Source organism: Sinocyclocheilus grahami, unplaced genomic scaffold (assembly GCF_001515645.1).
Source record: "Sinocyclocheilus grahami isolate Dianchi unplaced genomic scaffold, SAMN03320097.WGS_v1.1 scaffold259.1, whole genome shotgun sequence".
Taxonomy (NCBI): domain Eukaryota; kingdom Metazoa; phylum Chordata; class Actinopteri; order Cypriniformes; family Cyprinidae; genus Sinocyclocheilus; species Sinocyclocheilus grahami.
Window position 1 is genome coordinate 445,041 of NW_015505438.1, and position 26,274 is coordinate 471,314.

General features: G+C 33.8%; 4 protein-coding genes across 7 annotated transcripts in view; all 4 read right to left on the reverse strand.

The window, feature by feature from the left end:
- The window catches only part of LOC107598969 (GTPase NRas-like), an 8,016-nt gene extending 5,407 nt beyond the window's left edge, over positions 1-2,609 (reverse strand). For both annotated transcript variants that reach the window (XM_016290426.1, XM_016290425.1), the window contains exon 1: positions 2,352-2,609. The gene's annotated coding sequence lies outside the window, so the exon portion shown is untranslated. The remainder of the gene's footprint in view (positions 1-2,351) is intronic.
- A 1,292-nt stretch (positions 2,610-3,901) lies between these two features.
- Positions 3,902-9,083, reverse strand: asb13b (ankyrin repeat and SOCS box containing 13b). Its single transcript, XM_016290533.1, has 6 exons — positions 8,953-9,083; positions 7,475-7,674; positions 7,246-7,396; positions 5,524-5,658; positions 4,927-5,118; positions 3,902-4,570 (listed from the first exon to the last, which is right to left on the reverse strand). Exons 1-6 carry the CDS (start codon positions 9,002-9,004, stop codon positions 4,413-4,415), a joined length of 888 nt encoding a protein of 295 aa, XP_016146019.1. The 5' UTR covers positions 9,005-9,083; the 3' UTR covers positions 3,902-4,412.
- Positions 9,084-10,512: 1,429 nt separating this feature from the next.
- LOC107599050 (pleckstrin homology domain-containing family A member 2-like) lies at positions 10,513-19,625 on the reverse strand. Its single transcript, XM_016290535.1, has 12 exons — positions 19,437-19,625; positions 15,636-15,785; positions 15,430-15,486; positions 15,295-15,343; positions 15,106-15,203; positions 14,722-14,853; positions 14,526-14,642; positions 13,881-13,949; positions 13,716-13,786; positions 13,264-13,327; positions 12,746-12,823; positions 10,513-11,622 (listed from the first exon to the last, which is right to left on the reverse strand). Exons 2-12 carry the CDS (start codon positions 15,774-15,776, stop codon positions 11,335-11,337), a joined length of 1,164 nt encoding a protein of 387 aa, XP_016146021.1. The 5' UTR covers positions 15,777-15,785; positions 19,437-19,625; the 3' UTR covers positions 10,513-11,334.
- Positions 19,626-22,852: 3,227 nt separating this feature from the next.
- Positions 22,853-26,274, reverse strand: part of tasor2 (transcription activation suppressor family member 2) — a 29,108-nt gene continuing 25,686 nt past the window's right edge. For 2 of the 3 annotated variants that reach the window (XM_016290428.1, XM_016290427.1), the window contains 4 exons: positions 26,016-26,169; positions 25,806-25,911; positions 25,481-25,662; positions 22,853-23,161 (listed from right to left, as the gene is read on the reverse strand). In XM_016290428.1, the coding sequence (XP_016145914.1) occupies positions 23,064-23,161; positions 25,481-25,662; positions 25,806-25,911; positions 26,016-26,169 (540 nt within the window). In that variant the 3' untranslated portion in view covers positions 22,853-23,063. The remainder of the gene's footprint in view (positions 23,162-25,480; positions 25,663-25,805; positions 25,912-26,015; positions 26,170-26,274) is intronic. The other variant, XM_016290429.1, reaches the window with a different exon arrangement.

The following is a 26,274-nucleotide window of genomic DNA, read 5'->3' on the forward strand; positions in this document are numbered from 1 at the left end:
CAGAATTTTTTATAAATAAATATACAATATATATATATATATATATATATATATATATATATATATATATATATATGCTGAATTGCTAATATACTGATTTGCTGCTCAAAAAACAATCAATGTTAAAAACAGTTGTGCAGCTTAATATTTTTGTGGAAACCGTGACACATTTTTCAGGTATCTTTGATGAACAGCATTTATTTGACATAGAAATATTTTGTAAAATTATAATTGACACGGTCACTTTTGATCAATTTAATGCATACTCACTGAAATAAGTAATATATACATATACATATATATATATATATATATAAAATTGCACTGACCCCCAAACTTTTGAATGCTATACCATATAATCAAAATTATGATTAGTTCAGTCGACTCATCTCTAAAAGCGCTAAGAAAAGTAACATGCTCCACTTGATTGATTTATTTTATTTATCCTTTATTTTTCCAGGAATGTCCCATTGAGATAAAAGAAAATCTCTTCTTCCAGGCAATCCTGGACAAGATGACCATATAAAAGTTTCACAGAAAATGTAAAAAATAAAACGTACAACACACAAGGCAAAATTATAAACAGCCAAAGCAAAAAAAAGTAATCATGAATCAACAAATGAATTAAAACAGCAACATGGTTCATTCACGACTTGACAACACCGCCCATGCAATGCAAGCTTTATGCAGGCTTCAGCAGTTGTCTGGGTGACAGAGTTTACAGACAGTGAATAATAAAATGTTGTCTTATGTACCTTTTTATGACTCATACTGGAGGCTATTTAGCAATTTCTCCACTGTCATGTGACCACTGACGTCACGATAAGAATAACAGTTTCTGTAAGAAAGCATCCCCCTCTGCAATCATTACCCCTACAATCTATTTATAGAATGGCTAAATGTCAAAGTCATTCTCAGAGTACAACCAGGAAAAGACATTAACCTGAGAGAGAGGCAGAGGTCACTGACCCGAGCTGTTTTTACTTGCTCAACCTAAACCTGAGACATAGATTTCCGCTCAGAACATCTTTTTTACTGTTATCAATTTAAGATATTACACATGGATGTTTAATGCAAGCTATGCATCTGAGCACATTGATCTAAAGAAAAAGAAAGTAAAACAAAAGTGTACTCAATTAAATTACATGCTCTTCCTCTTCAACAACTTTCCCTTTTCTACTGACGTCACGGTGTGGCCAAGTGGATAATGTTAACCACCAGCCAACAAACTCACATTCAGCCTGGATATAAAAGTAAAACACACATTACAGAAGTAAAATTGGTTGTGAACTATGGAAGCTTGTTTCTACAATGGGACAAGAAAAAAAAAGGTAATTGTGACATTTTCTCTCACAATTCAGCCTTTTTTCCTCACAATTCTGAGAAAAAAAAATGTCAGAATTGCACAATTTAGAGGCAGATTTGTGAAATATAATTGTGAGATTTTAACTCGCTTATAAACTAAACGGTTTATATATATATATATATAAAAAATCTGAATAGTAAGATAAGTTGCAATCATCATTTTGCATAGTTCTTTTAAATTCCGTGGCAGAAAAAAAAGAATTATGAGATATAAGCTCGGAATTTACAGAAAAAAAGTCTGAATTGTGAATATAAACTGCCATAACTATAAAGTCAGAACTGTGAGATAAAGATAAAGATAAGCAATTATCTTTTTTGTGTTTTATCCTATGGTGGAAAAAGCCTTCCATAAATAATGGAACAGAAACTCACATTGACTTTAACTGGAAAACTCTAGAGCAACTACAAATGCTAAATAAGAGCATTTTTTATAAATACACTGGCTTATAGTTACATGATGAGGACAAATATCAATCTTTCGGAAAGGAATAGTTTCCCTTATTCTGTTACTGCTTAGATTTTTTCGTATTGAACAAAAAGTCACACTTTAACCAACCATAGGGTTAGTAAGAAAATGGCAACTTTACACACAATTGTGGTTGTACTCTAGGTAAATATGCACTTTAAACTGGTTTGAACGTCTCGCGCCATCCAATTACATTGCTTGTGGCTTTTATACTTTCACTGACCATCATGTTTGTGATCAAATTAGGTCAAAACCCCTAAAGAAAACCAACAGGCTGAGCAACAGTAAATACCTGGCACAGAAAACTTAAAAGATTTACGTTTAACATGTTTTTAATCAGACAAAACATCACGAGAAATCTATTTAGACAGCTCACTATGATTTGACGCACAGCCTTTATAAGGAAACAGCTGTTTAAAAATGTCCACAGTGCCAGTTCACATGAAAATGAATGTAAACAGCCGAGGACGGGTATAAACGCGACAGAGAGCGTCTGTAAGGCGTGGAGAAGGAAACTCACCGCTTACACTGCAGTTCTGCGACCTCTGGCTGATCTGATCAACAGGGCGCTGCTAATTACTGCTCTCTCGCCCAAAATAATGCCATGAGGAGCACTTTAAAGGCCACTTCAAACTCGACTGGAAGCCACGTTACCCGTACGAACAGGCTTCGTCAGGACACTACAGATTCGGCTTGTAAAAACTGCAGTTAAATAAGTCTATCCAAAGTTTTGAATAAGAGTTAACCAAGCAGCTTCCCTCAGAACTTCACGATTCACGGCGACTTCCGGCTTCAGAGTTCCACAAATCATGTCAAAATAAAAGTCCTGCCGTTGTCGCCGCAATACGGCCATGTCTGATGCTGTAAACACAACACTTAGATAATAAAAGTGCAACAGTAGCGTTCCTGTTCGTATAGGAACACAACTGTCATTTTTGCACTTCTATTTAACATGACTTGATACGTGCATCTGACTTGTAAAGAGAATTTAGCAAGTGCAGAGAAACAGCTAAATATATTATAAAACTTTTAATATCAGTATGCACAAACTGCAGCAAAATTAAGACTTTAAAGCAGTGACTGAAAAAAAAACGAATCTGTTGTGTCCAGTGTTGGGGGTAACGCATTACAAGTAACGCAATCAGATTACTTTTTTCAAGTAACTAATAAAGTAACGCATTACTTTTTCATTTACACGAGAATATCTGAGTTACTTTTTCAAATAAGTAACGCAAGTTACTTATTTTTTTCAAATTTATTGACAGCTCTCCTGTCCCCATGTTGAGAGAAATCAGATGTTACTGTAGTTCTAAAATAAATATGCATTAATTCATCTCACTCACTCACAAAAAAAAACAAAAAACAGATTCAGTATTCCTCAAAATGAATAAAAAATAATGCAACTCAGAATATGACGCAAACCTGCAATAATTAAATGTTAAACAACACAAATATCCTTTATGTATTTAATCCCATTCTATTTGCTTCTGACCTTCGATGATCCAGTTCAACCGTACTAATGAGCACAAATTACTCTAGACAAACATTTGTGTGTTTTTTTATTGCTGAAGTGTGTTGAAATTTCTTCTCCTGCGTTCTACTGTACGGACGTAAATGTACTTTCCCTTCAGCCTGAGGCTTATTCATTTCACTTTTGCTGTGAAAAGGCTTTTATATTTGCCAAAAATAAAACTTTTTGATTTTAAAAACAAAGCAAGCAAGCCCTGTCCAGATTTAAAAAGTAACGCAAAAGTAACGTAACGCATTACTTTCCATAAAAAGTAACTAAGTAACATAATTAGTTACTTTTTTATGGAGTAACGCAATATTGTAATGCATTACTTTTAAAAGTAACTTTCCCCAACACTGGTTGTGTCCTTGTAAGTAGTAAGTCTAGTCAATTCTCACCACAGGTCAAGTAAAACATAACTGTAATACTGTGTAATTTAGAAATTACAATTTGTGTTACAATTATGTTCAATAAGTCACAACAGAACATTTTTAAAACAATCTATGTACAACATTCATTTATAAAGCATTTGCACAATATATTAATATATATTTTATACACATTTATATGAGAATAAGCTATGATATACACAATTTGCATAATTCATATAAAACTGAATTAAAATAAGACTATTTTATATACAGTGCATTTACAAATCTAATAACGTAAATGAAATCATACGATGCAGATGAAGAAAGTTAATTATACAGCTAGTATTATGGTTTGGATTAACTGCAAGAAAACAAGCTCTTTGTCTTATTGTGCCTCATTGTAAGATGTGTCAGCAGCCAAAATGTGATGCAACACAGAAAATACCGTGAAAGGTGCTTCTTTCCAAGTCCAATTATTCTAGGAATTTTGGCAGTAAACTGCATCCATACCAAATGTCCATGTCGTCTGTTGGACTGGTTCGCTGCTGTAACAGCAGGAAAATATCAAACATACGTGACAAATACTGAGTGCAGCTGTTACAGTAGCTGCGCTTCACAATAAAGAATCTCCCTTTTTCTCAAACACAGTCAGTGTCGTGGCCATTATTCATGACCTGGACAGAAGCAGCAGAGCAGATCGTCAGGACTGGAAGAGCTCCAGGGGAGGAGCTGGTAAATAAGACAAGAAACAGATGATTCGGTTTGGGAGGCCCAGTTGAGTCAACACCCCCAGCACCCGTTTCCCGAAGGCATTTCTGAAAGCAGTTCTGCATAACCGTTGAAGACTGAGAGGTGTGGCTGGAAGATGTCAAACAAGAAGTTGTCATTCTTTAGTTGCTTTAGCCAAACTAATAAAAAAACATTTTTCATATTTGCAATTCCACATATAATTTTTTTACTTTGACTTTTTAATTTTCCACTTGTTCTCTAACCTTTAAAAAAAACAGGCCATTTTTTGATAATGTGCTTCCCTTCTTTTTAGTGGTTTAGTTTCAGTAAATGGTCTGGTTGGACGTTTCATTCACAATGAACCTTTTAATCTCAGAGAAACAAGGAAATTTGATATCTCATTATATGACCTCTCTACAAAAAAACCTCTTCTATCATTATACCAGATCCACAGCTTATACTGTAAACGAAGCACTTCAACTTACATTCATAAAACTCTAGGCAGAGTGCAGGCGCTGAGCCGGCTCTGGTGTACTGAATGGGCTTTTTTCCGAGGTTGTCTCTGGCGAAAACATTTCCCCCAAAGTCTACCAAAAGCTCAATTAGTTCCAGATTTTTCACTTTGGCAGCATGATGCAGTGCAGTCTCGTGAAGTTTAGCAGCATTTACATTTGCACCTAAAAACAGGATCAAATACATAAAAGAATACACGGACATCATTGGAATGTACAATGAAAGAACAAGAGATTTGATTTATGTTAATTTGAAATTAGTGGGCTTACTATTTTGTTCACATTAGTTAACTACTTTAGTAGCATGAACTCACAATGAACAATACTGCAGCATTTATTTATCTTTATTATTTAATAATCGTATTTAAACATTTACTAGTAGATTTCTAGAATCTAGTGTTGTTTCTGTTACCATTAGTTAATGTACTGTGAACTAACATGGACAATTGTATTAACAGTAATAAATGCAGTAAAAAAAAGATATTGCTCATTGTTAATCAAGTTAGCTAATGCATTATCCAAATTTCAAATAAAAATAAAACACACAGAAATGTAAATGCAGAAACTGACCTGCGTTGAGCAGAACTTTGACGCAGTCGAGTTGTTGTCTTGCACACGCCACATGCAGAGGAGTGCCAAAGTGACAGTCATGAGCTTCCATGAACGCACCTTCATCAATCATGAGCTGAACACATTTAGAGTTACCTGCCAGACAAAAACTATTTGAGATTTTCCCCTAATCAAATATTGATATATGTGGTTATTTCGTGATTAATTTTAATTAAATGTAATCAGTGCATGATTAATATAATCATAACTAATATATTTTTTATATTATATAATTAAGTATTAATAGAATAATATAATGTTAATACTACTACTATTAATAATAATAATCAGTTCTATAATTGGTGGCACTAATAAATATACATAAACAACTCTAGGTTACATTTTAGAAATAACATTCTATATTATAAATTATTACATTATTATTAATAATAATGAATGTATTAATACATTATTATTTCTTTGAATTATTATTATTATTTTATTATCATTTCTTTTAACCAGTTGACAGCTGTAATAAGCATACATAAATTACCATAGGTTAAACTGTATATATAATACTACTGTATATTATATAATAATAATATATTAATATATCATATTTCTTTTAATCAGTTGACACCCGTAATAAAAAACCATACACATATATATATATATATATATATATATATATATATAGTTTAATAATTATATATAGTTATATAAATATTATAATTATATATAGTTTAATAATTATATATAACAATTATATATAATATAATATAATATATATATATATATATAAAATACTATATTTTATATAATTGTTATATATAATTATTTATTTTAATCAGTTGACAGCCCTAATGAACACACCCTAACAACATAGCCCTAATTTTAGATCTAATATTATAATATTAATATAATAACAAAATAAATATAAAATAAAAATAACAAAATAATTATAAAAAATATATTAAGATTTTTTTTCTTTTAATCAGCTGACAGCCCTATACATAAATGACCCTAGATTAAGTTTTAGATATAATAATAATAATAATACTTCCTGGGTTAATAAACTTTTTTTTTTTTAATTAACCTGGGTTATATCTTATATATTTAATATAATAATAATAATACTAACAAAAATTATTATTATTATTTATTTTTATAATGAGCTGATAGCCCCAATAAACATACATAAGTGACTCTAGATTAAATTTTATATATGTGACCCTGGACCACAAAACCAGTCATAAGGGTCAATTTGAGTGAGTGAATAAATAAGCTTTCCATTGATGTATGGTTTGTTATGATAGGACAATATTTAGCCGAGATACAACTATTTGAAAATCTGGAATTTGAGGGTGCAAAAAAATCTAAATAATGAGAAAATCGCCTTTAAAGTTGTCCAAATGAAGTTCTTAGCAATGCACATTACTAATCAAAAATTAAGTTTTGATATATTTACGGTAGAAAATTTACAAAATATTTTCATGGAACATGATCTTTACTTAATATCCTAATGATTTTTGTCATAAAAGAAAAATCTATAATTTTGACCCATACACTGTTTTTTTGGCTACTGCTACAAATATACCCCAGTGACTTAAGACTGGTTTTGTGCTTCAGGGTCACATTTATTATATATTAATAAAATAATAATAATTTCTTCAATCACCTGACAGCCTTAATAAACATACCTAATCGACCTAATCATGTTACATCAAGCATCAGGTCACTTACCGCCCATGCAGGCCTCGTGCAGCGGAGAGAAGGTGAAGAGGGGAGGATTTACCGTGGCTCCATGCTCTAACAGCAGCTTCACACACTCCAGACTACCAGCAGCACAGGCATCACACAACGGAGTGCTGCAGTCAATGTTACGAGCATCAACCTGTTAACAATGACACTAATATAAACAACCGATGCGCTGACAGATTCATGAGGCCTGCAGTATGGAGAACATTCTTACATGAGCTCCAGCATCAAGGAGCAGCTTCACACACTGTGTCTGGCCCTGAATACAGGCCTCATGCAGGGGTGTAATTGAGTCCACAGCCACAATGTTGACAGATGCTCCGTTCTCAATCAGTTTTTGGAGCTGCACAGCTCTGCCCTGAGCCGCGGCCTCATGCACCGCCGAACGATCGGTCCAGAACCCCAGACCATGAGCTGCAGGTAGAACGAAGAGACAGAACGCCAAAACATAGATGGTACATATAAATGATTTTCAAATAATGCATCAGTAGCGGAAAGTGGACACCAAGAGGAATTATGGTTTGAAGATGAGACGTCCCATTTTGGTGTCTGCATCAACTTAAATATAAGTGATTTTACATTCATATGTACTTGCATTTTAAATGCAAGTAAAGTGTCTACTTTAATGTTTCAAATAACAGACATATTTATGTAAAAATTAAACCACATACTTATTCTGACCTGTACTTATTGAAATATATATATAAAAAAGTGTATAATATGTTAAATGACTAAAAATACCTTGCTGACAAATGGGTAAAATCTAGTGGTATGAAGGATAGATTGGTAAAGATTTAAAATCACAATAATGAGTTTTTAGGAGCTGCACTGTGATCCTTAGAGCCTTTTACTGTCATCTAGTGACTGTTCTAAACATGCCCGACAAGATTTTTTTGTTACATAACCTACTGTTACACATGACATATTAGTGGGTGTCCTCTGTAAATCATGGTAAAACATGAATGATAGTCATTATTTATTTTAAAAAAAAAAACATTAAATAAATCAAATTAAAAAGGACACATTCAAATAATGTATGAGAAACTTTTGTTTTTAAATATATAAAAATTCTGTCACAGTAATACCATGGTATTCTTTGAAGATTAAAAATCAAATTAAGTCATTATCAAGTAATGCACTGGAATTTAAACTGGAATAATAGGAAGATACATTTATGTATAATTTTAAGCATTTAAGTCACACAACAAAGACATTTCAACAATTGTGCAAATAAAAGTCTTGTACTCCATTTGAAAATCTGAGGGCAAACTTCAAACTACAGCATTCTGAGAAATTAAGTTTAGGGCATGTAGCCATTTCAAACACTTTTTGTAAGGAATGTATGTGTCATGGATGATATATTTATTGAATTGCACTGTAAAGGAACATTTCCAAAGGACACGAGCAGGACAGTGAAACTGACTCATCCATCTGTTGACTCAGGCCACACTGATCCAGGGCTTTAGGAACCTGCTAATTGTCATTGGTGACTGATTCAAGGCCAAACGGCATGTGATCACACTACAGTTCTGGCAGCAATATTTGTCATCGAGCCTTGATCTAGGAAACTATATAAAAGCGTGTCATACAGTCACAGTGAACTCTGTCCTGCAGGGTCGAATGTTTACCACCAGACTGCTGGTTACTTGCAGTCTAACAATCACATTTAACAGGTCAGACAGGTTAACTTACCAATGTCACCAAAAAGCGAAGGCCTTGTGCGCGTTATTTCAAATTCCATCATTTACTCCTTTTTTATAAGAGAATAAACTTAGAATATGTGCGTCAGCTATCTAAACGGCATGAGGGTCCGCCATAGTTTACAAACACTGTGGCGAATGAGCTGTAGAGACATAATGTTGTTGTCCTGCAAGGGGCGCACTGTGGCTCAAAAAGACGAATTCTCGTTAAGCCGGATTCAAATCTGAGGGTGTTTTTTCGTCTTATTGGATATATTTGTCTATTGAAATCGTGATAGTTTAAAAAGGTTCATTTGAAAGACTGCTATCTGACATAAATGTGAAGCCGCACCAGCGGTCCGTTTAAAAAAGCAACTGAACCGCTGTGGCGAATAAGCGTCTGTGATTGGTCCATTCTCATCAGCGCTGAGAAAAGTCATCTGTATCACGTGACAATGCAAGTCTACTTCGCACATAACCTGAGGGATCATTTACATCTGAATGATGCCATTCTTAAAATGTAACAGCAACTGAATTAGGAAAATTAAAATTATTTATAAAAATAGCAATTTATAGATAGACCAAAAACGGTCGGGCCGCCAAACTCCGCGCATTTTGAGACAGCTCTGCTTTATCACGCGCAAGTCTGAAATTTCCTGTTTTTTTTTTTTTTTAAGAATTTTTACATTATATTGTTTTTTCTGTGATGTTTTATCTATTAATCCTCAAGTGGTTTATTATTGATTGGTATTTTGTATGTTTTGTACGTACTGTTTTTTACTGTTTGTTTTGTACGTACTGTAATCCTTGTTGTTTACTGCAATAAAAAAAAAGAAAAAAAAGAGGTATGCCCTACCATAATTAAGGTGACTGGAACTTGAAGAAAATAAATGTTTACAGCCTCTTTCAGTACAAAAAAAAAAAAAAGTCTGAAATTTCGGTTCAGTGTCAAAGCGCGACGCTGTTTGGACAAGAGAAGCAAAGACTTAAAGCCTCTTTTTTTTCCTTCAAGGACTGGTTTATTTCATGTGCAAAGCGATGATGCATATCTAGCAATGACGCATATAAAAAAGCAAGTAGTTTGAGCAACAGAAACATGACCTACTTGTCAACATGTAGTACCATTCACAACAACAAAAGAAAGAATGCCATTAACTTTCTCAGGCATTTCAAAGCAATCAATATTAAAATGTTTTCAGTCGCGAAAATCATTATAGAATGTCTAGTCAAAGTTGACCTAATCCTTCAAGCGCCTTCATTAGTGATATTGAAAACAAAATTCTTCAAAATAAGTCCACATGCCTTGACTGAAGTCTACAAGTACCAACAATACTTTCAAGTGTACAAGCGGGTCCAAAATTTTGAGACCACATTGAAAATTGAGGGTTTTTTTATCTTGAAATGTAAATATCTCATATTTAAAAAAAAAAAGTTACGATGTAAAAGCAGAATATTCATTGCCGGGCACAAGATGCTCTTTGGGACATTCTTAAATCATGCTGGATAACATGTTCATCAGTTTTTTGTGATGAAAATATCATTATATAATACTATTAAAATGTTTTCAGTCGCGAAAATCATTATAGAATGTCTAGTCAAAGTTGACCTAATCCTTCAAGCGCCTTCATTAGTGATATTGAAAACAAAATTCTTCAAAATAAGTCCACATGCCTTGACTGAAGTCTACAAGTACCAACAATACTTTCAAGTGTACAAGCGGGTCCAAAACTTTGAGACCACATTGAAAATTGAGTTTTTTTTTTATCTTGAAATGTAAATATCTCATATTTAAAAAAAACAAAGTTACGATGTAAAAGCAGAATATTCATTGCCGGGCACAAGATGCTCTTTGGGACATTCTTAAATCATGCTGGATAACATGTTCATCAGTTTTTTGTGATGAAAATATCATTATATAATATAAAAAAAGCATTTCAGAAGTTGTCTCCGACTTTCAGACCCCACTTTATGTCTTGGGAAATGAACTAAAGCAATACAACACATAAAATGTCTTTTCACCAGATGATCCTTCCTCATTATACATTCCTACATACATAAAAAGACACATTCTTTTAAAGGAATAGTTCAGCCAAAATGACAATTCTCTTCTACATATAGTTCCAAACCATTTTTTTTGTTCCAAAAGTATTTTGTTTTGTTTTTTTCTGTAAAAAGACAAAAGTACAATTGCTTGAAGAAATGGTACACAATTCTTGCCATACATTGCTTGCTGGAGCTTGAGTAAACAATTTGGGAACTATTCCTTTAGAGTGAGTGAGCAGCATTGCAATGACTGAAACACTTGTGTGCGCACCACTGAACAAGAAAAGCAACAATCAAAAAGCTAAAATCATAACACTATCCATGTGCTGGCCAGCAGTATCCATTAAAGCAACTAAACATCAGTGGAGCGGAGATTGTCAAGACTGTCGGGAAAGTCTGTGTCGCTGGGAGCGAGTTGAGGCTGGGAATGGTGTCGTTGTCGAGTCGTTGACTGAAAGATGTGGCCCATGTGTGAGAGTGAGGGAAGAGAGCTGTACGGCCCTTCTCTCTGACCCTCTTCCTTCAAATGCTTCTCCTGATTGGGCACCGGGGTCCACGGCTGCCAGGAATCTGCAGTGGAGCAGGACTTCACAAGCTGAGGCTTCCGCTGCGCAGAAAAGGTTTTGCTGGAAGAGCGCAACTGTCAATCAAGAGAGGATAACTGTCAGAAATGCTCATTTATTGTGTGTGTGTTTTTTTTAGAAATGTCCCAAGATACTGTTTTTTGAGAGAGAACTAAAAAAAAACATTTATAAAAAGAAGCTACAATTGTTGTTCATTTTGTAGAAGTTGATGTGATGTAATGCGTTTTGTGTTGCATGGAGATAAAAATGTAGTATTTATATTTGATGTAATTATTAGGATTGCTTGTTATTATATTGACAAACTCAAGTGGAATGAAAAACTGCCTAGGTGTGAACAATATAAAATTAACTAAAAATTCACACACACATATATATATTATATATAATGTATGTATGTATGTATGTATATATACTCTTAAAATTTACAGTAATATGTATTCTTATTTGTACTATTTGTTTAGTTCTCAAAAAAAAAAGGGGAAAAAAAAAGGTACAAATTTGTCCTAAGGTACAAATTTTTGGAGAGAATTGAAAAATAATTTACAAAAAGAAGCTAGGATTGTTGTTAATATTGTAGATGATGTCTAGAAGTATAAAAATGTAATATTTATGTTTGAGTATTTATATTTAATTATAATTGCTTATTCTATGTGACCCTGGACCACAAAACCAGTCATAAGGGTAAATTTTTCGAAATTGAGATTTATACAACATCTGAAAGTTGAATAAATAAGCTTTCAATTGATGTATGGTGTGTTATGATAGGACAATATTTGACTGAGATACAAATATTTGAAAATCTGGAAAAAAATCTAAATACTGAGAAAACTGACTTTAAAGTTGTCCAAATGAAGTTCTTAGCAATGCATATTACTAATCAAAAATTCAGTTTTGATATATTTTCGGTAGGAAATTTACAAAATATCTTTATGGAACATTACTTATGACTTTGTGGTCGAGCGTCGCATATTCATAAGTCAAATGGAATGAAAACTGCCTGTCTGAACAATTTTTTAAAAATTACATTAAAACATATTAGAAAACAATATCTGAAAAGTATGAGAAATAACATTGAATATAACAAACAACTAAACAAATAATAATACCGGAAAGAATAAATAATACCTGAAAGATCAATGACTGGAATCTAATGATTTTAAACACTTTAAGAATATTTACCTTAGATGGCCCTCTAAAGTCTTGAATTTTTGAGGAGATATCCTTGATCCAGCCCTTCATGTCTTCTGGGGTGTCTGTCTGTACACAAACACAAACACAAACACACACGCACACACACACACACACACACACACACAAGCAGGTTAAGCTGACATTTTTAACTTCAAGTTGTTTAGTTGTGCTATATGAAAGGATTACAGATCTCCATAAGCCTCATTTGCATTTACAACATGGCTGAACAGTACAGTAGCCACATAAACACCTGTCACATACTTGAAAAGCATTTATAATGAGTTATTTATGTTTCGCTTGAGTGACAGAGCATTTATGCAAGGATGATTCAAAAAACAGTTGATCTTTAAATACATTGACACACAGCTGCAGATTTGGATGCTAGTCAATTAGATGAACCATGTGCATAATATGTGGTCCACCTACACCAACATGATTTATTTTTTCATTTATTATCTTTATCACTGACGCCTTGATCATTCTAAATTAATTTAGTCCAGAGTTACCTGGATGTAGAAGGTTCTGGTATTGGTGATGATTTCAAAAAGGTTATCACGAGACAGCAGATCTCTACAACAAACAACACAATTAATGACAAAAACCCCTTTTGTACAACAAAGCAGATAAAAACATAATTTTCATTCATCATTCATTTTAAAGCTCATATATATATATATACACAGTATATATATATATATATATATATATATATGAGCACCAAATCACCATATTAGAATACTGAAAATTCAGCTTTGCATCACAGGAATAAATTACATTTTAAAACATATTAAAATAGAATACTGATATTTGAAATTGTAGTAATATTTCATAATATTACTGTTTTTACTGTATTTTTAATCAAATAAATGCAGCCTTGTGCGCATAATGACTTCTAATAATACATTCTTTCAAATACACACACAGACACACACACACACAAAGGCAGCAGCGTTCTCACCCTGATTTCACAAGACACTCGTTAACTTTAAGCACATCCTGCAATCGAATACTGCGTAATGGTTCCTTATCCTAAAAAGAGACAGAGTACTGGTTTATATATCTGTTCATTATATAAATGAATCATTTCCATTCTTTTAAAGAGTTTACCATTCCAGCATCTTACCATTTCAGATTTATAGTAGCTCACAGTTTGGTTATCTAGAATAAAAAACCTCCTCTTCCAGCTTTTCCTCTGAAAAATGATGCAGTTTAATTGTGGTGCTAACAAAATTCTTTTAACATATTCTTATAGAAGTATCTACCTTAGATTTACATTGGACATCAAGTGGCGATCCAATTACATATTGTATTGTAACAGAAATAATGTAATAATACTATGAACTGCATAGGCCCAACAAATTTTTTTTTTGCTGAAAATGTACTCATCCTCAGGCCAAGTTGATTATTTTGTTTCTTCATCTGAACAGATTACTAACAAACACTTTTTTTGTTTTTTTACCTATCAAGACATTAATTGATGGACTGTGGTTGTGTGGATCACTTGTGGATTATTGTGATGTTTTTATCAGCTGTTTGGACTCTCATTCTGACGGCACCCATTCACTGCAGAGGATCCATTGGTAATACTAAGTTTATTCAAATATGTTCCAATGAAGAAACAAACTCATCTACGCTACATCTCAGATGGATTGAGGGTGAGTAAATTTTCATTTTTGGGTGAACTATTCCTGTAACAACTACATCCATGGCATATTATCTGCAAAAACTGATATTTTACTCAACTGATATGACAAGACACTGGTCTTACCACATTGCCTTGCTTGACACAGTAGCCAGACCTCATGACATTTGGACGCACACTCTGACATCTCCTTAAAGTGACGTGTGATCCTAGTTCACTCGTGAAGACGTCCTCATTATCGCTCTGAGAAAAACACAACGGATTCATATTCATATTTTCCTAAATTAAATAGATGAATAAAGAACACATACAAATACGTCACCTGCTGGACTGGCGTGTGCACAACCACACCTCCCACAATTTCGGTTTTATACGCCTGTCGAGATGTTGACTGACTTGGGTTTGAAACATTTGTGGCATCAGAGCTTTGGGTCACTGGTGATGCTTTTGGAACCTTAAAAAGATATGTACTGATTAATATATGCATAAAGTTTCATTAGTTTATTCAGATACAACTGTATAGGACTTTGCATTAATCAAAGTATAATCTCATCTTTCATCTGCAAACTGATGTTGCATAGGCTCTAACTAAGAATGCTTATTTGTGGATTAAGTCCAGGTTTGTCATTTGTATTAGCATATGGATGAGATATGACAAAGAAAACACCAAACATAACAATAAGCATACACAAAAAGCTCGACATACTGTAATTTTGGTGGCATTATTCAGAGCAATGACCCATTCCTTCAAGTCCATAGCATCATTGGCCTGCAGAAAGTACCGTCTGGACAATGCATTTATTACTGGGAGACAAAAAAAAGTAGTTATAGATACTGTGGGGGAGAAAAACAACAACAACAACAACAACAAAAAACACCCATTTTATGTACTTACCAAAGCAGAATTCTGCTTTTGGTTTCTGCTTTACTGATGCTTCATTAACCTACAAACAAGTTCAATCAAAAGCTAAATAAGTAATTATAAAAAGAAGTCTTGTATTTTTTTTTATATTACAGTAGAATTTGATACCTTTGAAATGTAACTGAGTCGTAAACTTCCAACAAACTTTGTTCCCGGAGGTAAGTTCTGTTTTTTTAAGGAAACAAGTAAAAATAGTTATGCAAAAATACAGGATTGAAATTTTTTGAATGCAAAGTTGAGGTTTGGGGTGTAGGTAAATAAGAGAATCTTCTGTAAAGCCATACTGCAACTTGAATGCACACTAAGAGCTATACCTGTGGATTGTCCATATACCAGAGGAGAAAATTCTCACGAGTATCCAAGATAAAATAACGCCGATAAAACTTATCACTGTTCTCATTTTCCTCAATATCCAGGAATCCACAGGTCCGATTTTGTCTGTCCAGGTAAGGCATGTCCCAGATCTACAAAACAAACAAATGAATAAATAAATAATAATCATTTTAAAAAATCAATAAATTTCTCAATCTCACACATAACTTGGTCCCTTGTTTAAATAAATTAACTTGAAACAAAACTTTAAATTGATTTAGAAACAGACCAATATATATATATATATATATATATATATATATATTAGGGCTGTGAGTTTAACGCGTTAAACTAATTAATTAGTTATGAAAAAAATAACGCGATTAAAATATTTTAACGACGCAGTTAACGCCCCCAGAACTGTGTGTCATCTTACATTTCATACAGTTGACTTGACAAAATACGATGCAGGGCAACAACTCCATTATGCTCTACAATTCAAGATATTGGGGCAAAAAATGCCCCTGTATGAGTTTTTGTCTCATATTTATTATGATAAGCGATATCACACGAGTGCTGTTTTTGTCACGAACACACAGAGCGCAAATGTGATTTTATAAAACATTTCAGTAAATAAGAAGTTATTATTGTGCTATATTTTAAACACAATATTCCGTGCTTTTCAATTTTGCCAACGAAAATATTACCTAAGCCTCTGAAGCATCGTGGTCACTACAGTGAACCGATATTTGGAAGCCATTTTGAACCATTTAAGATGTAGCATCATGTCCCAACCACCAACTGGCGAACCCCCAAAGTGTTGTCTAAGATTCCATTTAATTGTTGTCTTTTTATCAAATTGAGATATTATTGCATAATATATTCAAAATAGTCACGGGAAAAGGGGAGGCACCATGTAACTTGGGAATACGTGTTAAAGGGGTCATAGGATGCCCATTTTCCACAAGTTGATATGATTCTTTAGGGTCTTAATGAAAAGTCTGTAACATAGTTTGGTTAAAATTTCTCAATGGTAGTGTAAAAAAAACACCTTTTTCCCCTGTCAAATACAGCTCTTTTCAGATCAAGCCGTTTTTGTAGCATTTTCCTTTAAATGTTAATGAGCTCTGCTGACCCCGCCCCTCTCTTCTGAGCTGCTCTCAGAGAGACTGTTTACTTTAGCCGCATTCATCGTGAAACTTGCTAATTAGCACATTATTAGGAAAGGCGATTTGCAAAGATTTATGACAAAACATTATACTCACTTCTTCTGTAGGTGAAGCTGGATCACGAATGATTCACGCGAACATAGACGCATTTAGGCAGATCGGGGGAGCATTCCCTTCAGAAACAAACGAAATCCACTGCGAGTTCAGCGGTTCAGATGTCGGGAGTAAATGACGACTGCTATGTTCGTTATTACATCCAACAACAGAACACCTCAATCGCTTAGGAGTCATTCTTGTCTACATCTGCTCCGGCGGTGAAACAATGGCGGACTGATGACAGCTCACTCAGGGCGGGGCTAAGGTAAGACACCAGTCCAGTCTGTGCTGAAGCACTACTGTCAATCAAACTATAGTGGGAGGGGCCTGGCTGTGTGACGGCACACAGACAGGCATCTGAGATCGGCTCGATTTGAGAAAGGGGAAATAATTTAACCAGATTAAAAAAAAAACACTGGGTGGATTTTTAGCATTATAGGGTGGTTGTGTACACACACTGCCAACACACATTTCAGTTCAAACAACTTGTAAAAGTGCATGTAGCATCCTATGACCCCTTTAAATACTTTTATTCTCAGAAAACCAGACAGGTTCAAAAAATATTTTTCAGTTAAATAGGATGTCAGAAATCGATTCATCCAGATTTTAACTATATTTTTCTTGTAAATTTTTTTCTGTGTCAGAAAATATATCTGTCCACTACAATAGACGTCATGCACCAAAGGGTATAATTCTACGTATGGGCCTTTATATAGGTTCTGCCTTATTAGTATGTTTTATTAAAATTATGATATAATTTACACTTGAATGGTTTTATTGAACAGAAATATTATTCAGATTTTAGCATTTATTTCAATGCTTACAATCTATATTTATTTATTAGGTTATATAAAACTGTAGGCATGTGTACATGTATACTGTATGAGTGCATATATATGTGTGCATGATTGTGTTCGAGTGTGTGGTGGGAGGGTGTGTGCGCTTGTGTGTTTGTATTTGTGCTCACATGTGTATGAAAAGCCCACTACCCCCCCACCCACACCCTGCCCCACACACCCCTGGCCCATAGACACACACTCTTACGTTTTGTTTGTTACACTTCACATTTCTGTGCCGTCATGACATAGCTTGTTGTTATTGAATGTTCTTATGTGTATTCAAACCATTTTCACGTAGTAAATATTTTAAAAACATGTTTTTTAAGACCGCGCATTTAGTTCTATTGATTCACTTTTTATACATTTGATGCATGGTGGATACAGTGGACATATATGTAACTCCCTCAAAATATAATATATTAACAAAAAAAATTTTGCCATGATTTTTCACTTGTTTAAAAGTAAAAACAAACATGTCAAAAAATATTACTTTGTGATTTAATAATTCATGCATCAGAAGGCTAAAAAGCCACAGCAGAAATGTTGTGCACCTCCCGAGCAACACAGCAGTGTTTAGTTTCTGAATGAATCCGCGTTTTGAACGAATCGTGTGAATCAATGATTCAGTAGCCCATAGAGAGAGCCGTTTACTGAATTCCTGAATGAATCAGCCTTTTGAACGAATCGACTCAAAAAGACATTTACCGCCACCTGCTGCTAGTTTCAGTATCTTCTTTAGAGTATCATTTCGTTTATTAAAAAAAATTATTAATAATAAAAAAAACATTAAAGGGATAGTTCACCAAAAATAAATAAATAAAATTCTGTCATCATTTACTCACCCTCATGATGTTTCAAACCTGAATGACTCACTTTCTTTTGCACAACATAAAAGAAGGCATTTTGAATACTGTTGGTAACTACGCTGTTTTGGTCACTAGTGACTTTCATTGCATGAACAAACAATACTGAGATGTTTCTCAAATTATCTTTTTTGATGTTCCATACTTTATGTTAGGCCAATGTAGCCTAAAAATGTAACATGCTAACAGCTTTAAATGATCTTTTGGGGGTATTTTCACAGCCAAATTAATTTGCGATTATTTAGAAATCGCAGCATATGTGTGTGCGCGCGCGTATATTTTCCTATATAGGCCTACAAACACAGATATAAATATATTTGATAAAATAAACTGATTTAGAAACAATACATATTATACAACATTTACAAAAAAAATGGAACAACGAAAATAGCCTTATAATAATAAATCAGTATCTATCAGTACTCATTAGAATATGGTAATTTTTGTCTTTATTCTGTCAATAATAGATCCAGGGTTCCCACATCTTATGAAAAATGAATTCGTGACTATTCAAGTAGCTCGTGATTAGATAACTAAAATGTATTTTATAAAGGCTATACACTCACAAAGAGTAATGTCTAAGCGATACAAATAGTAGAGCTGAGCATAGCTTGAAAAATCAATGACTAAACGTTTAAAGTCAACGTTTTCATGAGCGTGGGAATCCTGTAAACCCAGCATAAGCGAAGCAAAAGCAAGTTTCCAGAGGGTCCATGTCAGGTGGATTCAGGTGTGGTTCACCTGGACCAGGTTTTCATGAACTCCCATGGAAAACGGTATTATGAGTATGAGAGGAAGTCGGTATTGTGGTACTGCCACACCTAATATTAACTTACTTCACTTCCAAAATCCCAAAGGCTGGTGACTCATCCGCGTTCTGCTGTGTGTGTGTGCGTGTTTTTCAGCGCTCCCTCAGAACACAATACACGCACAACGTGCGTTCATTTATCCGCGAAAACAGATGAAAGCTCCGCGCCGACTGTGCCGCGAGCGCAGCCTCTTTCCGGGTTGACAGCAAGTTGAGTTAAAACCAAAAGTAAACGCATCCGGTAATGGATCTTTATTAATTTTTTTTCACATGCGGAAAGCGGAACCCAGCAGACGCCGTGTCAGAAACGACGCAATGGGCGAGGGGTTGACAAGAGCGCGCGAAACAAGTTGTATTTATACAAGTGCTTTTAAGTTTGAACACTTTTTTTTTAAAAGTACATTGAAGCATCTGTCGGACGTTATAAAGTTAGATTACAGTTAGTTCGCTGCTCAATTTTACATTGAGAAAAGTATGAATATATCACAAACACTTTCACGCGTTTTGATGAAAACTGTGCGAATGGCGACAAATGACAATCTGGAGTGCGCGAGAGATCAACCACGACCGATGAAGCTCTGAAAATAACCTTTACATTTTTAAAATGCATTGTAACCATGCAAAATTCGTTTAAAACAGTAAACGCCTCTTACAGATTGTGGATCTATTCTAAAAGTATTTGATATGCACTCTAATCACAACTATGTGTATTTAATTGTGAAATGGAAAAATACACGATGTATTGCCCAAAGTATTGGGACACCCCCCTCTAATAAACAGGCTGACTATTTTTTTGATTTATTATCTTTGCATAAATCTTAATGTTAAAGCATATAGGCTAATGATATTCTAGAGAATTGTGTGCTTCTAATTTTATAGCAGCAACAGTTTGGACAGGACCCTTTTTCTATTCTAACATGACAATGCATAGGCTATGTGTATAAGGCATGTGACTTTAAATGCAAACCTTGAGCCAAAAACCCATCACCAAACACCAATGACTTGTACATGGGCACCGTTATTTTAGACACTTCCAAAACTGTTGCAACAGAGATGGAAATACAATTTTTTAAATACAAGAATTGTTTCCATCTTAGTTGTGGAAGTGCCTTTTTTCTGTTCTAAAGAAGGGGGTGTCCCAATACTTTTGTCTATATACTGTATGTACAAGTCATTGGTGTTTGGTGATGAGTTTTTGGCTCAAGGTCTGCATTTATAAAGTCACACCAGAGGTGTTCAGCTGGGATTAGGACTTTGCTTTCTGCAGTTCTTCCACACTGACTGAATCAATCATTTCTTTTTGAACCTTGCATGTCATGTTAGAATAGAAAAGTGTCCTGTCCAAACTGTTGCTATAAAATTAGAAGCACACAATTCCCTACAATGTAAAAAAAAAATCCGTAAAATTTACGGTAAAAAACCGGCAGCTGTGGTTACCGGAATTTTACCGTAAAAAATACGGTAGCAACGTTTTAGGTTTTACGGTTTTAACTTAAATTTACAGTTAAATACCGTAATTTAATTTGATATAATGTTAATATACCAACTGATGAGAAAGTCACACGATGAACCAAAGCCCATCACAAGCAGCTTGTAAATCATAACATATATAGAAGGTGCACAGTGTCATTCACACAAACACTAAACACCATCATGGTAACACACATGACACTGAAATAATGCAATAAATATTTACATGTAACAACATTAGGTGTAACCCTAATATACAAAACTGATAAGAAAAAACTAAGAAGAAACAGTTATTTCAACAAAAAAAACATACAATTTTAAATGTAACGCAGGGAATTCTGGGAATGTCAATTTACGGTTATTCATTGTAAATTATACGGTATTTTTCCACTTCCAAAAACGGTATACTACCGTAAAATTGATGTCCAATACATGTAATGTCCAATACAGTTTTTCACCGTATATAGTAGGGGAATTTACTGTTAACCATTTAACAGGTTTTTACTGTAGCATTTTTACAGTCTTTTACCGTTAAATTCACGGTCATTTTTTACAGTGTAGAATATCATTATATGCATAAGCATTAAGATTTGTACTCATGGAAATTATTAAAGTAGTCAAACCTGTTCATTAGAAGAGGGTGTCCCAATACTTTTGGTAATATAGTGTATGCACAACTTGGATTTTATAACAATATGCATAAACGTCAAATAAAATAGTCCATCACAATCTTTTTTAACATTTGTCTTTGTCAAATAGTTCAACAAAATATTTAATAAAAGCATTTGTGCATGTAAATAAACATGCCTCTAGTCGTATTTTTAAAATACTCTATAAAATTCAAAACCTGACTTAAAAAAAACATAGGCAAAGCTGAAATCTTATACCTGTTCTTCAGAAGGTACAGTTGGATGGTTGTTAAATTTGGCAGGTTTGTACTTGCTTTGTTAATGCTTTGCCTTTGGCACAGCTACCATTACCTGATACCTGTACCAGGTCTTACATGGAATGAAAAATTTTCTAAGCCAAAATAGTGATTTAAATGAGTTAAGGATACTATTACTTAAATCGCCTACTTTGTGTGTACATAATAATGCTAATGCACTAAATCTGGAAAATAAAATAAAAGGAAACAGGTCTTACTGAAGTAATTTTAAGTAAAATACAAACCAGAATCTATAAAGAAGTAGCTTACCTTGACTGTTTTTCCCTTCCTTAGATTTGGCCTTTGGCACAGCTACCATTACCTGATACCTGTACCAGGTCTTACATGGAATGAAAAATTTTCTAAGCCAAAATAGTGATTTAAATGAGTTAAAGATACTATTACTTAAATCGCCTACTTTGTGTGTACATAATAATGCTAATGCACTAAATCTGGAAAATAAAATAAAAGGAAACAGGTCTTACTGAAGTAATTTTAAGTAAAATACAAACCAGAATCTATAAAGAAGTAGCTTACCTTGACTGTTTTTCCCTTCCTTAGATTTGTTTTTTTAACCGTATCAAGTCAGAATATATCAAACAAGTTTGGAATACATTTAGACTCTTACAAAGGAGAACTACCAGAACAACAATGAACACTAAATGGGTGATAACAACCTATAATTAAAACTAATGATGCACTATTATCTGTATGTTAAACCTTTTCAGAGCAGAGCCAAAAGTCTAGTAGACTAATCATACAGAAGACATAGGCACATGTTAGTAGCTAAACACATTATAATCAAAGTTTGTTCCTACATTTGTATGTATTACATCTATTGTGAAAACTATACAAATAAACATTGCTTGAATTTTTACATCTTAACACCCACAATAGATACAAGAATATGCTGTGTATATAAATTATGATATAACACGTTTTAAATACACAAAGCTGAATAATGACAACCATATTAAATCAGCTTATTTATTAGAGTTTCAGTCAAATTTCATCTATAAAAAAAACGACGTCAGGTTAAAACATACTAAAACATTTTCATGACCTACATTTGTACATTTACATTGTATTATAAACTGGAAAGCTTATAAATTGTAAGCAATTACATACGAGTAACAAAGATAAATGTTTTAACATTTATGATAAACAATAAATTATTTCTATTAACAAAGGTGTACTTACCAATGGTAAGATATTGGATTTTGAATAAAAAAAATAATAAAATAAAACCCCCCCACAAATTTATGACACAGAACAAGTATCGTTTGAAAGGATCCGTGAGAATGTGTAAATGTTCATTGTTAAAATTCCATTTGTTCCAAAAGATTCAGTTGATGTGTCTGCAACACAAAAAAACAAAACAAAAGGTAAAAATCATCAACATATTCTCTCGTATTCCCTAAATCGAGTCATGTTATGCATTGTTCACAGAAGAATGTAAATAATTACATTAAGCATTTTGATAATTTTATAACATTAATAATAACAACTGTTCAAATGAATTTAAAATGTTTCATTTAAAGAAGAAAAAAGGTCTGCTATAGACTACAGTGAGGCATATTATCTTTTCTTCGTACAACTAGTAAGTGCAAGATGAAATAACCTCAGATATCAGCAGCAGTTATCATATTTTATATGGTGGGACAGATTATGTATAGGAAATTCAACTTTTGATATGATAATGCCATATTCTCAATATTACCAGACTGAATTCAGGCTGAAGTGGAGATTTTTGCCTCCGTGCAGAAGAAAAATCTCACTTTGAGAAAATGGCCTTTAATTAAAATATGGATTGAAATCCACAGCTGCAAATAGATAAAGTGCTACAAAAGAAGCACTTAAAAGTGTATTTTGGAGGTTTTCTTTCAACCAGTTGCATTAAAAAAAAACAGTGCTTTTGCCTGTAGAGTCTCACCTTTATAACTTTCAGACCAAACCTACAACCTGGTCAAGAGCTAAAGATCAGTCTGTCTGATTACGCTCTCAGTGACAAAGCAAGAAAGCAACCAGGAACCAAGAAAGAGAAATAAAACTTAAAATAACAGGAAACAAGTTTTCACTAGTTCTTTCCAGCCATAATGTGTAACCACAAGACTATAGTGGATAGCAGAATGAGAGATGGAAATTCGAGTCTGCGACTTGACTTGGACTCGAGACTTGACGAAGACAGAATATTCTCTCATTAAACGCCGTATTTTTCTATTCATTATATGCGCTGCAGCATCAAATATCACAACAATTCATCTATAAACACACCGAGCCAGCATTATTATATACTGTACATGTGTTATGCATCTGTTGGAAAAGTGCGATTATAAGAATGAATGCTTTGGCAAAGCATCTATCAAACGAATTAAATCGAAAGCGCGGTATGGCTTAGTTCCCTTATCAAATTACGAAAAGGCTGCGAGTTGATTAAATAATTATATCTGTTGCACTGCATGCATTTTGCCATGTCCAACACAGTTCAGGTGACTGCAACTCCCATCTCTGCATGTGCTGCGAGTTTAATGTGCATTTAGGAACGCAATGGCCACCAGTTGCACATTATCTTCACATTCGTTTAATTTCCAACATTTTTGTGGACAGATGATTACTGTATTTCACCAGATCTGTAATGAGAAGCATCTGTAAACCTGTTTTCCCTGAAATCTGCAGGGTTCTGCCCAAAATTACAACTCGAGGATTTAACTCTTGCAAGTGAAGAAATTAAGATAAAAATATTAGAATTTTCCTATTGTAAAATTTTATATGTATTATAAATGATTCATTTTTAATTTACATTTACTTTACAGTTCAGCTGTATTACAATAGTAACATATTACTGTTTTAGGCATACTACTATTACTTTTAATATCAATAAATTATAATTGTTTGCCTAATTTCTAAAAAAAAAAATTAACAAAGACTTGACTTGGACTTTAGGGACTTGTAAACATGTCTGCGCCGAATACAGGTTAACTGTATGATTTGATCATTTTGCAGTGCAATTAAAATCAAAGCTTGCCCATCTGGTGAGTGTGAAGATTATGGGCACAAGGGAAGTTTATGTAAGGTGTAAAATTAATATATTTAATATATTTAAATATACATATTTTTAATGATGTTTAGCAAAAATGTATTGGGTTATGGTAAATGTTTTATTAAATGTTATTAATTTTTAATTATTGAATTATTCAGTTCGATAGGCTGATATTAACTGATGTAAACTAGTCCTGTGAATTTTTCACAAAAATGTAGACTCTCTCGTCGTCACCGATAGCTTCATGGGCAGTGCGTCGACATGTAGCACCATTGTGCTTCGGGCGTCCCATGTTCGAGTCCCGGCTCGCGGACCTTTCCCGATCCCATCCCCCCTCTCTCTCCGACTTCGCTTCCTGTCTCACTACTATCCCATCAATAAAAGGCAAAAACGCCTAAAATAAATCTTTAAAAAAATTTATAAAAAATGTAGACTCTCACCAGTAATATACATAGGAAACCAGTCAAATTAATATATTTTATAATTATAAATATAACTTTTTTTTTACGTTTTGCAAAAGAAAATGTATTGGGTTATTGTAATTCTTAAAGTATTAAATTAAATGTTATTCATAAATGTTATTCATAGTACTCCAACTTGAGTGCACAGTACTTCTCACAAAAATCTAAACTCTTACCTGTAATAAACACAGGAAACCGAACAGAGGCGTTTTGGATCTGAAGTCGAGTCAAACAAAAGAGATAGTTGGGTCGGTCCCGTGACATGACATCACAGTCATGATAGGGCAAGACCTCCACTACGCCAGCTTTCTGACAGCAATCTATAAACTGCTGTTTCTTACTTGCTTCAGGACTGGACCTGTCGAGGACATTAGAGGGGAGTGAGATTCAATGCCACAACTGAGTAAGCAAATACTAACTAATCGTAGCTTTTGTATAAACACAGTGAGGATCAGTCCTTGAAGGCCCACACATCCAGCGGTGGGAAAGGATTTTTGATACCTTGCATTTTCCCGAAGTCTGCGACTGTCTCTGTAGTGTAGAAGCCATTTCCATTTCCCTTGCTTGTCTAACTCCTCCAGAATCCCAACAACTTTTTTCATGTCGTCTTCATATAAATTTGACAGAATAAGTCCAATGAAAATGTCATAATGTATCAGTCCATCTCCAGTAAAACAACATGCATAATTTGTGTGGCAACTTGACCAGTACCTGGAGTAAGTGTGTTGAGAGCCAATTCATCACATACTATAAAGCCTCCCTTAGCAAAAAGCTCTTGGTGAGTGAAGTTCACCACATCATCGGGTCGGTCGATGCCAGCAAACAGGACACTGGGTGACTTCTTTAATTCCAGCAAATAAGGCACCTGGTTAAATTGAAAAACATTCAGAAGACAACCTCAATTAAACAAGAAGTTCACAAAGAATCTATTTTTTTAACAATTGCTTCCCCCCCCCCCCCCCCTTTACTT